The sequence below is a fragment of the Nerophis lumbriciformis genome, linkage group LG11, assembly GCF_033978685.3.
Source record: "Nerophis lumbriciformis linkage group LG11, RoL_Nlum_v2.1, whole genome shotgun sequence".
In the NCBI taxonomy this organism is placed as follows: domain Eukaryota; kingdom Metazoa; phylum Chordata; class Actinopteri; order Syngnathiformes; family Syngnathidae; genus Nerophis; species Nerophis lumbriciformis.
In genome coordinates this window covers 7933294-7950237 of record NC_084558.2, presented here as the reverse complement: position 1 = coordinate 7950237, position 16944 = coordinate 7933294, and the positions used below count along the sequence as shown (strand labels likewise).

Below are 16944 nucleotides of genomic sequence, written 5' to 3'. Positions count from 1 at the left end.
ACTCTGTTTATCATCATAATGGCAGGCATTGCGTCAGTGCCACTATTAATTAGGAGCGGTGCTTGTAGAAAACACGAAAAAAATATGTCAAGCATATTAAACTGCAGGGGGAGTGACGAACGAACATCATCAAAGCAACGATGGTATCCTAGTGTTGGCTCCTTTTAAAAAAATGTCCTCTGTGGTTTATAGGCATGTGGGCACCGCTACGTCAAGATCATCAAAAGCGGCTCGGAGGAGCAGCGACAAATGATAGGAAAATGCTACGTGAGGAGTAACGATCTGACGTTTGACCCCCAAGACGACTGGCAGATTCACAGCTACGAGGTCTGCAACCCGAGCTTTGGCATGGAGCTTGAGGGCATGTGCAACATGGGCATCTCAGGCGGGATGACTGAGACCGATGTGTACGTGGGCGCCCCGGGCAGCTATGTATGGCAAGGTGGGCGGGCGCTGGATTGAAGAAAGATAATTCTCTGTTTTTTTTTTTAATGAAAGCTAACAATTCTTGTCTGGTTTGTGTTTGTTAAAGGAAATGTTTATGTTATATGGAGAGATCCTGATCCGGCAAATGCATGGGACTCCATTGACAAAAACTTTGGACAGCTGAAAAAGCGATCCAACAACTATATTGGTAAATATTTCTTCTTTGTTCTATACTCACTTACTTTTAATACATATCATTAATATTCCAATTAACGCCTCCAATTAGTTAACTCCTATAGTACTTTGGTACACGCGTCTCTAAGGGGGGGGTTACCCACATATGCGGTCCTCTCCAAGGTTTCTCATAGTCATTCACACCGACGTCCCACTGGGGTGAGTTTTTCCTTGCCCTTAAGTGGGCTCTGTACCGAGGATGTCGTTGTGGCTTGTGCAGCCCTTTGAGACACTTGTGATTTAGGGCTATTTAAATAAACATTGATTGATTGATTGATTGACATCACATTTTAAAAAATGGCTGTTGGCAACCTCTAGATTGTTTTGTCTATGTTTTTTAATTAATCCAACAAGATGGCAGAAGTTCCATTACTATACCTACATATACATAATTTTCTTTCACTTTCTCATGCACTACAAATCATTATCAATGATAAAACGTGAGCCAGTAGTCTTTTTTACCGTTTAGTATGCACCTGATGACAGTTCAATGTGCCCTACGCAGGTTACTCTGTTCTTGAAGAGAAGAAGCTGCTGAGCCTCACCGAATTCACAGTGGTGGCGGGGTCCCCCAGGGAGGAGTCCAAGGGCTCGGTGGTGTTCGGGATGAAGACTGACAACAACATCGAGACAACGCTCATCATCCCTGGGGAACAAGTGGGCTCATACTTCGGAAGCAGCCTGGCTGCCACTGACCTCAACAACGACAAGTACGTTTCGTCACATCAGATCATGTGACCATCCGTCAACACTTCTTGCAGGCAAAAAGATTGACAAGCTGATAAATATGCATTTTTGGAAATATTAGCCTTTAAATGCTTAAAGGAATTACGAATATGACACACAGAGATATAATTAAGACATTGGGATGTTTTGTGATCTGCATTCATAGTTATTAGAGACCTATGCAGCTCAGCCATGATATGCAGAGAATGCATTGAAGCTGAGTTGAAAAGCTGTCAGCAGCCCATTTCAGGTGTTTTTCATGATATCATTGCAAAAATCACAGCCTCTCCCCTGAATGCATGATTGAAAGTCTTGTGATGTCTCTGACAGACAGGAATTTAGACTTTAGAGAATTTATTTTTTTGTTCACATTTAGAGCATACATTTTTGTGTTTTTCTGTGCTTTTCAGTTGGAACGACCTGATAGTGGGGGCCCCCTTTTACTTTGACCGCATGAAGGACGAGGGAGGTGCTGTCTATATCTATATGAACGAGAATGGCTCCTTCCAGAAGACTGCCACCATAGTGCTGAAGGGGCCTGCATCGTCTGCATTTGGCCTCGCAGTGGCCGCCATTGGTGACATCAACCAGGATGGATTCCAAGGTAGGCAGAAAAACTGAGACATATCTTCTAAGATCCAACTACTTTGTGCTAAACAGCGTTTGCAAACCATAACATTGCATGAACCGTTAGTGGGCGTGTTGGATGTGAGCTCCTAAGACTGCATGTACAATTCATAACTGGTGCAGCCCGTTTTATTTCAATGAGGATTTTGCATGTACTACCTGCTGTCACCATGGAAATACTCATTTACTGCACATTCATGTTATCATGCTCCTACCTGCGGCGTTTTGCTATGTTTTGAAACATGCAGAAGAAATGTACGTGTTCTGGGCATTTGTAGAAGCAATGCATCAATGAAACAGACTTTTCTAGGGCGCCGAAGGTGCGCCTTTGCATGAAATGTGAGCATGTGCTCCAGACTCAAAGGGATATTGCAAGAAGTTTTTTTCATACATGAGAAAAAAAGTCTTAAAAAAAACGCAAGCAGATAACAAACACATCAATTGAATTTGTTTCAATCAGCGCCTTAAGCCATCCAGCTGCTAAAAGGAATTTCGCCGGCGACCAATTACATCTATTTATTATATTAATATGATCGACATATAATTAATATAATTAATATAATTGAATATTAAGAGTGTGTGAAAGTCCTCCTACCTTGTTTACTTCCGTGACGACCTTCTTAAAGTTTTGTAATCAATCAGAAATATCAAGCAGCTAAAATGCGCCAAACATGGATAAGTGTGGAGAGAGTGGTTTACATGTTTCCCATCATGCACTTTAATGTTTTTAAATAGGTGTTACTTAGAATTTTTTATGATGTTTGGTTGTTTTTCATAATATCCACAATGCTCAGTTAGCAGGTTATGTGACCAAGTGTGTTGACCTTTATGTTAGTTGCATTAATTTTTGTTTTTCTTGCACCTTGACGAGGAAAGATTGTTTGGATTGTGTCATGTGACGTCACTCAGCCAACACGTTGCCATTCTCCCAAACATGCTTAGACTTAGACAAACTTTAATGATCCACAAGGGAAATTGTTCCACACAGTAGCTCAGTTACAAAGGATGGAAAGCATAAGGATGGAAAGGATAATGCACGCAAGGGCACAACAAAAGGGCGAAAACAAAAGTAGACTACAAATGTACCATAGTGCACATACAGATACATAGACGCGCACACAGCTGCTTGGCTTGATGCCAAATATTAACGTAGTCAAAATTGCTGCATCTAGCGACAACTAATGTAGTTGAAATTACTGAATTTTGCAACACATTCCAACAATTTGTGTTTTGTCTTTAATAAACGTGTTTTACCTGCTACATGGCTTATCTTATCCATAGTTTTGTTTTTAGTGCTTAATTAATACTTAATAATTGTATTTTTTCTTAAAGCACAAACCAGGAGTGGCAACCATAAATCATGAATAATTTAGTGTAATGTCAGTAAAACTTTGTTATATTCTAATCTAACCCTTGATTATGGCAGACTATATGTAATATGGCAAATTGTAAATTGTTCGAGTGCAACAAGAAATGCCTTTTCATCTTTATTTTAACCTTGTAAAATTGTTCTTTTACTGTGAGTGTAAGATTTTGTGTTAAAATAAAGCCGGTATTGCAATTTTTCGTAGTTCCCTTTATTTGGAAACGTATCGAACTATTGGTATACATTTTGATACTGGTACCGGTACTAAATTATTGGTATCGGGACAATACTAAAATGGAGTATAGTTGGCGCTTTTTGGATTATTATTTGATTTTATGGTCGAAATAGACACAATGGCTCCATTGTAAGTGGACTTTTATTTACGGTTATTAACGAGTTATAGGATTGTAAATTAGAGGCAAAACTCCAAAAAAGTGCAGTTCCCCTTTAAGTCTGCATACAAATTTGATACCAAACTGAAAGGCAAACTTTAACAAACATGATAAGCTGCATCTTGTCAGGAAGTGGTGGTGACAAACCCCAAGATGCAGAGATGGCAGGCTTGGTGCAGGAAAACATGGTTTAATGTCCAAAAACTGCAGGTAAAACACAAACCAGGAACCAGGAGACAGGAAACAGCAAACAGGAATCAGGGAATAACTCCCAGCATACAAGAAACAGCTAACAAGGGAGAACTAGAGACAACAAGCAGTCCACAGCATACAGCAAACAATACTCCAGCACTGACTTGGAGGGACAGGCAGGTATAAATAAGAGCCTGATTGGCAATTGCCACCAGGTGTGCCAGACTGCCAATCAGGTACAGGTGAGGGAAACAAGTGCTCAGGGAGACATGCAGGAAAAGGAACCAAAATAAGAGCACTGACAGGAAATAAAACAAACACAGAGAAAAAAACAAAACATAACCCAACTGTCAGTGAGAATCCTGACACATCTGAAGTATAAAACTACATACAAGCAGCGATAAGGCCTTATTTCTGGGAGAGGCGCTCACGTGTGCACACACACACACACACACACAGATGGTTTCACCTCGGTGTAGTGTGGAGATAGCAATTCAGGAATGACAAAATAGCCATACACCATTATTACATCTCTTTGCAGACTTTGCAGTTGGAGCTCCGTTCCATGACACAGGCAAGGTCTTCATATGGACGGGGAGTAAAAAGGGAATCTCAAAGGAGCCTAGTCAGGTAACAACAGACTTCCTGATGTTTTCTTCACTTTAATCATTCTGACAATGTCTTTGTCGCCCACTACAGGTGATTGAGGGAAAGTCAGTGGATAGTGGGGGGTTCAAGACGTTCGGCTACTCCATCAGTGGAGGCATGGACATGGATGACAACAGCTACCCAGATATCTTAGTTGGCTCTCTTGATGACCGCATTGCCCTGCTCAGGTTTGTGTAGAAAGGAGTCCTCAAAGGCTCAATGCCATTTTGACAATAAATGTTCCTTGTTGTTGACAGGACTCGGCCAGTGGTCCACTTAACCAAGAACTTTACTGTGGAGCCCAATATTGTGGATCCTAATCAGTGCAAAGGAAATATACCATGGTGAGGCTGCTAATCAGAAATGGCTTGTTTAATTAATAGTGTTGGCAAATGTATATATATTTTTATTTTTTATTTTTTTTAACTTTGTGTTTTACAGCATCACAGCCACTCTCTGCATGTCTTTCACCCTAAGCAATGGCAACAAAAACTTCAAGAAAAACATCAGTGAGTCAGTCATCAAATAATATTGCTTCCGTAAACAAACAATATAATCTTTCTTTAACTTGTTGTCTTGACAGCGGTGAAGTACACAGTGGAGGCTGACATGGAGAGAAGAAGGAGTCCGCGTGTTCGCTTCCAGGAAAACAACGGTGACACCTACACGGGCCTGCTGACCCTGCTGTCCGCTAAATCCAAGTGTCAAGTTCTCTATTTAACTGTTATGGTACAGTATCCATTGATATGTTTTTACTGCATGTCATGCGCACACAACAATATAAACTTCATGGATGCATTTAAAGGCGCCTGTGAGGGACAAACTGGAGCCGGTGGTCTTCTCCGTCAACATGTCCTTACATGAACAAAAACCTAAATCGAGACGCTCCATTCAGAACTTGGACTCATACCCTATTCTCAGTCAGGAGCAGAAACTCACCCAAAGAAATGAGGTATGGAACTCTATTGTTTATATGCAACCATCGGCCACATCAATGGGTTTGATTGATTGATTGATTGATTGAGACTTTTATTAGTAGGTTGCACAGTGAAGTACATATTCCGTACAATTGACCACTAAATGGTAACACCCGAATAAGTTTTTCAACTTGTTTAAGTCGGGGTCCACTTAAATTGATTCATGATACAGATATATACTATCATATATACTATCATCATAATACAGTCATCACACAAGATAATCATCAGGGTATATACATTGAATTATTTACAATCCGGGGTGGGGGGGTTAGGTTTGGTTGTTATCATCAGTGTGCACCTGTACAATCCACTGCAATAAGTGCTCAATCAATGTTGTTGTTTTAATTTTTTTGTTGACACTTTGTTTGCAAAACACACATCCGCAAACATTACTTAGTATACCGTAATTTGCAGACTATAGAGCGCACCTAAAAACAAGCCCCATCTACTTAATTTTTGGAAAGATTCTATTTTGAACCCATCTATAAGCCACAGGTTTGGAAACATAAAATGTTTACACAGGCACTTGTGTTCATTCACATATTTAACATAAGACAGTGCCTGTAACACACCAAAAAAGTAATTGAGCGCTGTCTTCATCCTCCTCGTCCTCCTGCGCTTTGAAATTGTTAAAGTCGTTGTCACTACCTGACCGGTTCGGGAAGATCCGATCGGTCCACACATGCGCGAACTCTATGTCACTTCTTTTTAAGAATATTTTACGACGGAGCGTCTGCGACCTCACGTACTGTGATATTTGAATGTTTTAGTAATGGTTTATAATTACTAATAATCATACTTGCCAACCCTCCCGAATTTTCCGGGAGACTCCCGAAATTCAGCGCCTCTCCCGAAAACCTCCCGGGACAAATATTCTGCCGAAAATCTCCCGATTTTCAGCCGGAGCTGGAGGCCACGCCCCCTCCAGCTCCATGCGGACCTGAGTGAGGACAGCCTTTTTTCATGACGGGAGGACAACAGGGTGACAAGAAATAAATCATCCAGACTAGAGATAAATTGTATTATTATGTTTATCTTACCTACAAATAAATATATTTATTAATTAAAAAAAACAAAAAACTAAATACATTTTTACTATATTTTGCTAAAAACATCAAAATTAATTGTATTTTTATTTGTATTTTTTCTGACTCCTTTTTACATCCAGGCATTAGAATTATACATTAAAATAAACATATTTGAAATAATTAATTTTAAATTATCATAATAATTCATTTAAAATGACCATATTTAATTATTAAAATAATTGCTTGTTTATCAACAACTTTAGCATTTTATTCATTACATTTTGAAGCTCTCAGAAGCCAAGTTATGTTATATTCCTTAATATTTATTTATGCAAGTTTGAAGTATCAATTATCTAAACACAGTTTTGTTTGCATATTTTCAGGATGTAGATATATATATATATATATATATATATATATATATGTATATATATATATATATATATATATATATATATATATATATAAGGTCTCAAGGTTGGCAAGTATGCTAATAATATTGTTTATTCAATAATATGTATATCAATGGGGCGGCATAGCTCGGTTGCTAGAGTGGCCGTGCCAGCAACTTGAGGGTTCCAGGTTCGATTCCCGCTTTTGCCATCCTAGTCACTGCCGTTGTGTCCTTGGGCAAGACACTTTACCCACCTGCTCCCAGTGCCACCCACACTGGTTTAAATGTAACTTAGATATTGGTTTTCACTATGTAAAGCGCTTTGAGTCACTAGAGAAAAGCACTATATAAATATAATTCACTTCACTTCACACAATAGAAAGAATATATTACATAGTAATGAAAGATAAGAAGAATATAAAAAGGACTAAGGGGTAGATTTAACAAAAAAAATGAAGTATTATTGCAACAATTACCATTATTTTCTGTTTCAAAATAAATACTGTATTCTTAAATAATTGTAGTTTTGGGTTGTATGTAATATTTTATTGAAATAAAGATTTTTATAAAAAAGAAAACCATGATGAACCATGATAATTGCTGTAAAACAAGTTGTCAGGAAGGGCAGTAGTCTTCCCGTACGTGTGGACCGCTTGGGTCTTCTGCTACTGGTCAGATAGTGATAGTCGTCTTTTTTGGTGTAAGTGATGAAAAATGTCTTCATCCGACATTTTGTCAACCTCGTTTTCACTTTTGTCTCGAGGCAAGTTCGCCTCTAAGCTTGTGCTGTCTTCTTCACTCGCAGCTGAAACTTTTCTGATGTTAGTCATTTTAATTTAATTTAATAACTCTTAATTTCCCCTCGGAGACTAATAAAGTACTTCTGATTCTGATTCTGTAATGAGGGTAAAATTTTTTGGCGGCATTTGAAGCTTGTGAACCCGGAAACATCTATAAATTAGCCGCAGAATTGTATGTGTCACAGGGGTCCGAGCAGGGCGAGGGGATAAAACGATATTGATTTACAGTATATCGCAAAAAAGCTTTTATTTCAATTGTAATGAAGGACAGTTTTAATATGTATATATAATATGTAGTATAATATGTATTAATATTAATATGTAGTATTAGTATTAACATGTCTGGTTCTACAAGACGCAAGACTTGCCTGCCAAAGACGACTGCAGCAACATCAACACAAAGATAATATGTAAGTAGAAAAGAGGTCTCACTCTGTCATGAGACTTGGCTGAGTTAAGGGTGTGATGTTGGTGGCTTCAGATAGTGCAGATATGACCAATTATATCCAACAAATAGTAGAAAAAGGTTCATAGTAAAATTTAAGAAATATCAGAAGTTAGTCTACGATTTTTATAAGTATGAATGTTGATTTGTTTTAGCATAGAGTAAACTAGCGTAACGTGCATCTTTATATTACACCATCCATTGAGAAATGGCATTACTTCTGGATGTGGTGTGCCCAACATATATCATCTGTACATCAATACAGTGAAATATGACATGTACAATTAGGTGTACATCATATTCAAAATCAGAGCAAATCTCAAAGGGGACGCACGCACCTGTGCCGCTGGACGAAATAAATCAAACAAACATTTGTAAGTAAATACCTTAATGTTTTGTCGTTAAACAAGGTTTGTAAATTGTACTATGAAAAATGTTGATGCTCCAGTCTCCCACCCCTGTGCATGTAACTTACACAATAACAATAGCTTTAATAATGTTAACATACATATTAACATTAAGAGCTGTGCACAAAATGTCATTTTTAATATAATACTGGCAGTATGTGTAACTATGATACCGTAAGATACTGTACATTGAGCCTGTTGTCTGAAACAGTTGTATAATGTTCTTCAATAAATCTGTCATGTTCAACCCCTGACAAAAAAATACATATTTGTAATCCTTCTGATGTCTTCACGTCTCACTTATTAGCGATGGAACATTCAAACATGACAAAAATGGTGATGTCATTAACGTGATATATATCGATCTCAACTAACATGAAAAAATAATATCAGGATATGATTTTTTTCCTAAAAAGTTGCGGCTTATAGTCAGGAAATTGCAGTACAGTACCGACAACTTCCCCAATAAATAGCACTTGCTATTGGAATGCATGCAAATATGCCTGGTGGGATACATTGTGGTAGGATACATTGTGGCTTATTTATTATATTATTTTATTATTTTTGGGTAAGACGTGGCGCAGTTTGGAGAGTGGCCGTGCCAGCAACAGTGCCACAGTTCCTGGTTTGATCCCCACCTTCTACCAACCTCGTCCGGTCCGTTGTGTCCTTGAGCAAGACACTTCACCCTTGCTCCTGATGGGTCGTGGTTAGGGCTTTGCATTGCAGCTCCCGCCATCTGTGTGAATGTGTGTGTGAATGGGTGAATGTGGAAATAGTGTCAAAGCGCTTTGAGTACCTTAAAGGTAGAAAAGCGCTATACAAGTATAACCCATTTACCATTTATTATGTTTTACCTAGACCAGGGGTCGGCAACCCGCGGCTCTCGAGCCGCATGCGGCTCTTTAGCGCCGCCCTAGTGGCTCTCTGGAGCTTTTTCAAAAAATGTATGAAAAATGAAAAAAGATGAGGGGAAAAAAATCTATTTTTGTTTTAATATGGTTCCTGTAGGAGGACAAACATGACACAAACCTCCCTAATTGTTACAAAGCACACTGTTTATATTAAACATGCTTTACTGATTCGAGTATTTGGCGAGCGCCGTTTTGTCCTACTAATTTTGGCGGTCCTTGAACTCACCGTAGTTTGTTTACATGTATAACTTTCTCCGACTTTCTAGGACGTGTTTTATGCCACTTCTTTTTCTGTCTCATTTTGTCCACCAAACTTTTAAGGTTGTAAATGAAAGGTGAGTTTTGTTGATGTTATTGACTTGAGTGGAGTGCTAATCAGACATATTTGGTCACCAGTGTTGGTTTAGTTACTGAAAACCAGTAGCTAGTTACAGTTACTAGTTACTTTATTTCAAAAGTAACTCAGTTACTAACTCAGTTACTTACACCAAAAAGTAATGCGTTACTGTGAAAAGTAACTATTTAGTTACTACATTAATGCCCTTTTTGCCTTCATTTCAGTACTGTTATTGCACTGGAGAATAATACAATCTGTTGATCAACTTGACATACATTTTTATTTTCCTTTTAACATAATTAATGAAAAACAGTGCAACATAAAAAGGCATTCCTCCTTTCTTTAAACTTGGACCAATGACCATGAATAAAAAACAAGTTAAAGTGCAACATAAGAAGGCACATCATCTTCCTTGAAACATAAAGCCTGACATCTGGAGTGATGCTGCTGTCTTCCACACTTGGAGCCATGGATTGTAGAATACTTGTTTTCAGTGGCAGGATCATTGACACAGATGGTGAAGTTTCAGTGCTCAGTAGAGATGGAACACTTTTAAGCACCTGGAGGACCTCATCTGCCACTCTCACATCATCATCAGACAGGGTGACATTTGTCTTCAGGGTGTTGTGGGTCAATGCAGAGTATATAGCTGCCTGCTGCTCCAACATATCATAAGTGGAGTTCCACCTCGTTGGGACATCATGTATGAGCAGGCAGCTTTAGCATTTCTTGCTTTGTCTTAAGCACATGAGCAGCTGTTGTGCTTGGGTGGAAGTAAGAAACCTTCCTGATCCTCCCAAAGAGGCGCTCCATCCTATTGACTGAGATTCCCTTCTGTGATGCCAAATTCACTACATGTGCAAAGCACCTATCTGTGGTCCCAGTCCTGCCTCATTCTCTGTAATTATTTGATTTTTGGCATTATCACGTGTGACTGGGATATCTTTATCTTCCAGTCCTCCACTGCTTGTGTCAGTACCTGCGCAAGGTGACTCTCGTAGAGGGGGCGTGTCTTCTCATCTCCCAGTCTGCTGTGATGAAGTGAGCGCTTATAGTTCCGCTGGACGTCCACCCGTCTGTCATGAGCGCAACAGCTGATGCTCGGGATAGTTCATCCACAACTTTTTTCTTCTCCTGCTCATAAAGATCTGGCACAATCTTATTGCTGAAGTGGGTGCGCGACGGGATGTCGTAACGTGGTTCAAGCACGTTCAGCATGTGTTTAAAACCCTCGTTTTGCACAACCGAGTCTGCACTTATAAACACACCGATTCAATGGCGGGGGCGTTCAAGCTCCTCCGTTACTCCGCTCGCCATGACCACGCTGTGTGTAGACTGAACGTGCCAACAACTTTTTTTCCCCACACCCACACCCACACACACATAGACCGCGCCTCTTTTCTTCTCTCCGGCTTGTGACAGAGGAAGATTCAGAAGAACGACACCGCAGCGCTTCTGTTTCTAGCCGATACTACATCAAAAGTAACGTAAAATAACGCAGTAACGCATCATGTAGTAACGGTAACTAAATTACTGAATAAAAAAAAATAACGCGTTAGATTACTACTATTATTACTAGTTACCGCCGAAACTAACGGCGTTACAGTAACGCGTTACTTTGTAACGCGTTAGTCCCAACACTGTTGGTCACTGCATGACTGCAAGCTAATCGATGCTAACAGGCTATTTAGGCTAGCTATATGTACATATTGCATCATTATGCAATATGAGGTCATTTAGTTTCCTTTAAGTCCTCTTAATTCCATGACACACTATCTGTATGTAATATGGCTTTTAATTTTTTGCGGCTCCAGACAGATTTGTTTTTGTATTTTTGGTCCAATATGGCTCTTTCAACATTTTGGGTTGTCGACCCCTGACCTAGACTTTGTTAACTGAATCCCTCTCCTAAACTGTCAGTCAAAGCACTTAAGATGTGACTTTAAGGTTTTACTACTTACGTATAAAATACTGCACGGTCTAGCTCCGTCCTATCTTGTCGATTGCATTGTACCATATGTCCCGGCAAGAAATCTGCGTTCAAAGAACTCCGGCTTATTAGTGATTCCCAGAGCCCAAAAAAAGTCTGCGGGCTATAGAGCGTTTTCTATTCGGGCTCCAGTACTATGGAATGCCCTCCCGGTAACAATTAGAGATGCTACCTCAGTAGAAGCATTTAAGTCCCATCTTAAAACTCATTTGTATACTCTAGCCTTTAAATAGCCCCCCTGTTAGAACAGTTGATCTGCCGTTTCTTTTCTTTTCTCCTCTGCTCCCCTTTTCCTTGAGGGGGGGGGGGGCACAGGTCCGGTGGCCATGGATGAAGTGCTGGCTGTCCAGAGTCGGGACCCGGGGTGGACCGCTCGCCTGTGCATCGGCAGGGAACATCTCTGCGCTGCTGACCCGTCTCCGCTCGGGATGGTGTCCTGCTGGCCCCACTATGGACTGGACTCTTACTATTATGTTGGATCCACTATGGACTGGACTCTCACAATATTATGTCAGACCCACTCGACATCCATTGCTTTCGGTCTCCCCTAGAGAGGGGGGGTTACCCACATATGCGGTCCTCTCCAAGGTTTCTCATAGTCATTCACATCGACGTCCCACTGGGGTGAGTTTTTCCTTGCCCGTATGTGGGCTTTGTACCGAGGATGTCGTTGTGGCTTGTGCAGCCCTTTGAGACACTTGTGATTTAGGGCTATATAAATAAAGATTGATTGATTGATTGATTGATTGAAAGCCAGACAGAATGGTCTTCCTAAAGATGTGTCCATTGAGTTCATGTCAAGATGACATCATTTTTGCTACTTCCTGTAGATAAACTTCCAAAAGGAGTGTGGCTCGGACAACAAATGCACCAGCAACCTGCAGGTCAAGGCACATTTTGCCAACAATAAGGAAAAATCGTTCCCAAGGTGAGCATAAAATCCGAGTAGTGAAGCCTCTTTTGCAACACTTGCATCTCTTTTTGTGTGTGTGTGTGTGTGTGTGTGTGTGTGTGTGTGTGTGTGTGTGTGTGTGTGTGTGTGCGTGCGTGTCTTTTTTGGGCGTGTGCGTGTGTGTGTGTGCTATAAAACAAAGGAAGCGTGCATAAATGATGTTCCTGTGCCCAGACAGGACACATTCCAAATATTTCAGTTCAACAGCAGTATGAAGATAATAATGCTGATGATGGAGGTGACCAACTTTCCTTCTGGAGGGAAGCTGGCTGAGGATGCTCACCAGGCCATGCTCAATGTCACCATCCCCGACGCTCTGAAATACTCTGGCGTCAGATCCCAGGTACGTCCACTAGAGAGCAGCAGCACCTGAGCAATATAATATAGTATATATACCCACACATTTGGAGTAGCCTGTGTTTTGCTTTTACCCTGATAATGAAGTTGAGTTTTGATGCACTTAATAAAGTGTCTCATGTGTCATGAAGCTATTAAACCTCTTTTTTTCTTTCAGGACCACGATGTTGAATGTCGTTACAAGGGCACAGTTGTTTGTGAATTGGGGAATCCACTTAGAGGCAAAGAAAAGGTACAGTACATTCCCACTTTTAAGTTATTTTGTTAGTTAGTTATTTTGCTTTCTGCTAAAAAATAAAATAAAATAAAAATACAAGTAATAAATTGTGGCTTCCTAATGTTTCAATGTCATCAGGTGTCACTTGGCTTGAGGTTCGAGACGTCAGGTATAGATCTGTACACCCGGCATATCGAGTCTCAGCTGCTTCTTTCCACGTAAGATTTGGATACATTGATGTCTTCTTTTATTTTGTATCAAAGTACTAACAATGTCCTTAGAAATGTTGTGTGTGTGATAAAATATGCTGTCAACATGTCCAAGTGGCAAATAAAGGTACTAACACTGGTTGATGCATCACAGCATATTATAGCATTCCCCAGATGCCTACAAGGTGCCCCCTAGTGACTGCTGGTAGTAGTGTGACGACGACAAAGCAGTCGAAATGGTTTACACTCTCCATGCTATCAATGCTTTTATCTCTGTGCAGAAAACGCCCGTTATGAGCTTTTCAGTTGAGAATTACATATTTATCTTTTTTTACATCATTTTAATATTTTTGAATAAATACTATTTTATTTAAAGACAATAATTTGCATCATAAAAAAGTATGTCACATAGTAATCTTAGTAAGCGCGCAGAATAGTTATATAAATCAAATACCGGTAGATTAAATTAGGGGTTCTTAACCTTTTTGCCCTCGGGGCCCAACTTTTCTACTATGGAGGGCAGGGCTGCGAATCTTTGGGTGTCCCACGATTCGATTCAATATCGATTCTTGGGATCACGATTCGATTCTAAATCGATTTCTTTTTCTATTCAACGCGATTCTCGATTCAAAAACTATATTTTCCCGATTCAAAACGATTCTCTATTCATTCAATACATAGGATTTCAGCAGGATCTACCCCAGTCTGCTGACATGCAAGCAGAGTAGTAGATTTTTGTAAAAAGCTTTTATAATTGTAAAGGACAATGTTTTATCAACTGATTGCAATAATGTACATTTGTTTTAACTAATAAATGAACCAAAAATATGACTTATCTTATCTTTGTGAAAATATTGGACACAGTGTGTTGTCAAGCTTATGAGATGCGATGCAAGTGTAAGCCACTGTGACACTATTGTTCTTTTTTTAATTTTTATAAATGTCTAATGATAATGTCAATGAGGGATTTTTAATCACTGTTTTGTTGAATTTGTAACTAATATTGATACTGTTGTTGATAATATTCATTTTTGTTTCACTACTTTTGGTTTGTTTTGTGTCGTGTTTGTGTCTCCTCTCAATTGCTCTGTTCATTGCAGTTCTGAGTGTTGCTGGGTCGGGTTTGGTTTTGGAATTGTATTGCATTGTTATGGTATTGCTGTGTATTGTTTTGTTGGATTGATTAATTAAAAAAAAAGAAAAAGAAAAAAGAAAAAAATCGCTTTTTTAAAAATGAGAATCGATTCTGAATCGCACAACGTGAGAATCGCGATTCGAATTCGAATCGATTTTTTTCCCACACCCCTAACGGAGGGTCCCAGGGCCCACCCAAATATTAACACTGAATTACTAATCTTACTTTTGATTTTAATCATATTCAATAATTGTATCTAACCTACTTACAGTTTTACAGGGTAAACCTTGTCAAATACAAGATATGATATGAAACAATGTGTTAATCACAAAGAGTATTATCAAGGCTTAGGTCAGGCTGATTACAATGTAAATATTAATCGGATATACTGCATAAGAAGGGACTCATAAATACTGATGAAAAATAAATATACATACAATTACGAAGTGCTTAAAGAAATACATTCTAACAAATTAATTCTAAACAATTATAACTTTTATGTTTCTTAAATAAACTGTCAATAAAATTGAAGTGCAAATGAACCACTTTAGTCATATGTTTTGCACTTAAGAAACTTCTCTTTGACTTTAGCTCTAGACTTCTTGTGTTTGTTTGATATTCTCATTACTGCTAAAAGTGGCGAAAAGTACATTACGACTGAGTACCGCCCAACAATGGGCCCTGGCCCGATGGCAAAGAAACACTGTGTTAGAGAATTGCTGCATTTACGTGACTATTGGAAGGTAGTTTTTTCCCAGAGAAAAGGGTTTTAAAAAGCCTTATTCTGGGGTCCACATAATTCTAAATGCAAACGGGCGGACGGTTCCAAACGACTTCTCCCACGAGTCGGAGCTTTTTTTCCTGTCACTCACACACCGCTGCGTTGAGATGCATAGATTGTCTCGAAAAAAGCGTCTCAAAGCTGTGACAAATTGGGAAGAGCAGAGTAGAAGTTATACCAATTTTGTCTAAAAAAAAAAAAAAAAAATATTCCAGAAAAACGAGCGTTAAAAAAGTGGGGTCGTCTTATATTTGGGTCAGTGCGGTGCATTTTAAAGTTGGGATTGTAAACAATGTTTTTTTCCATGATAATAATCAGTTTTGAGCAAATTTTTTTTTTTAAGTAGTAAAAGCTGCTAAAGTGATTGAATTAGTAATTGAATTATTACTTCATGAATTAATTACCAGGGAAATTAATTATTGCATTTCTTTTTTTGTAAAATCTTGAAATATGTCAAATATTTAGAATTTAGCCTTGCAGTGTTATTTTAATGAGATTACAGTTACTCACGATGAACACAAAGTACACGTCACATGTATGTGCTTGCCTTTTACATCGACAACATTGAAGTTTAATAATATAATAATAATGTTGCATGTTATGAGCTTAGAGATGTGGGGTTCACAAACAAGTCAAGTTTTTTTTAGAATAAGTACGAAAACCGATTCCCAGTTATATCATATCAGAACGTCTTGTAAAACTGTATATCTGCAAATTGGTTTTTTCTTTGTTCACTCGAAAGAGTCATTCAAAAGACTCAACTCGTTCAACTATCACATCTCTGAGAGTGGTTAGATATGAGAGCATAATAACGTCATGACAGCAATGACTATGATATAAATAAAATAATACCTTTTTGTTCTTATTGCTTTTCTGCTGTTGGTATTTTCAAATAATTCATTATTCAAATGCAGCGTTGTCATTTGATTGGTTCTTTCAGTGTCAGTGAGCAGAATGACCTGCATCCGGTGTCTGTGAGCCTCCTGGTTGAGAACACCATCCTCCCTTCTTTCTCCATGTGAGTTTCTTTGACTTATTGTTAGTGATGGCCACCTTTCACCTTTGAATCAATTTGGCTCCAATTCCCCTTACCTTGGAACCAATACCGGTACAAAACGATATAGATTTTTGGTATTTTTTGTGTGTGTTCAAATGTGATGACCAATGTTAATTATTTAAAAAAAAAAAATTTTTTTTTCAATTTGACACTAAGCTGTGCTGTCTAGTTGTTATATTTTCTTACACTTCTGTGTATCATTTGCAAATATACTCAAAGTTCGATATATGACGGTCTTTGGGGTCCATAAAATTCCGAATGTGTTGTTCCGGAGGGCCAGAGCCGGCCCAAGGCATAAGCGTACTAAGCGCTTGCTTAGGGCCCCGCGGC

General features: G+C 38.9%; 1 protein-coding gene across 2 annotated transcripts in view; it reads left to right on the top strand.

The window, feature by feature from the left end:
- itga3b (integrin, alpha 3b) overlaps window positions 1-16944 on the top strand; it is an 88235-nt gene that overhangs the window by 56180 nt on the left and 15111 nt on the right. For both annotated transcript variants that reach the window (XM_061967527.1, XM_061967528.1), the window contains exons 4-18: window positions 193-442; window positions 533-634; window positions 1166-1370; window positions 1797-1990; window positions 4505-4593; window positions 4663-4799; window positions 4869-4955; window positions 5053-5120; window positions 5195-5340; window positions 5417-5563; window positions 12737-12834; window positions 13033-13201; window positions 13373-13447; window positions 13571-13650; window positions 16498-16575. In XM_061967527.1, the coding sequence (XP_061823511.1) occupies window positions 193-442; window positions 533-634; window positions 1166-1370; window positions 1797-1990; window positions 4505-4593; window positions 4663-4799; window positions 4869-4955; window positions 5053-5120; window positions 5195-5340; window positions 5417-5563; window positions 12737-12834; window positions 13033-13201; window positions 13373-13447; window positions 13571-13650; window positions 16498-16575 (1925 nt within the window). The remainder of the gene's footprint in view (window positions 1-192; window positions 443-532; window positions 635-1165; window positions 1371-1796; window positions 1991-4504; window positions 4594-4662; window positions 4800-4868; window positions 4956-5052; window positions 5121-5194; window positions 5341-5416; window positions 5564-12736; window positions 12835-13032; window positions 13202-13372; window positions 13448-13570; window positions 13651-16497; window positions 16576-16944) is intronic.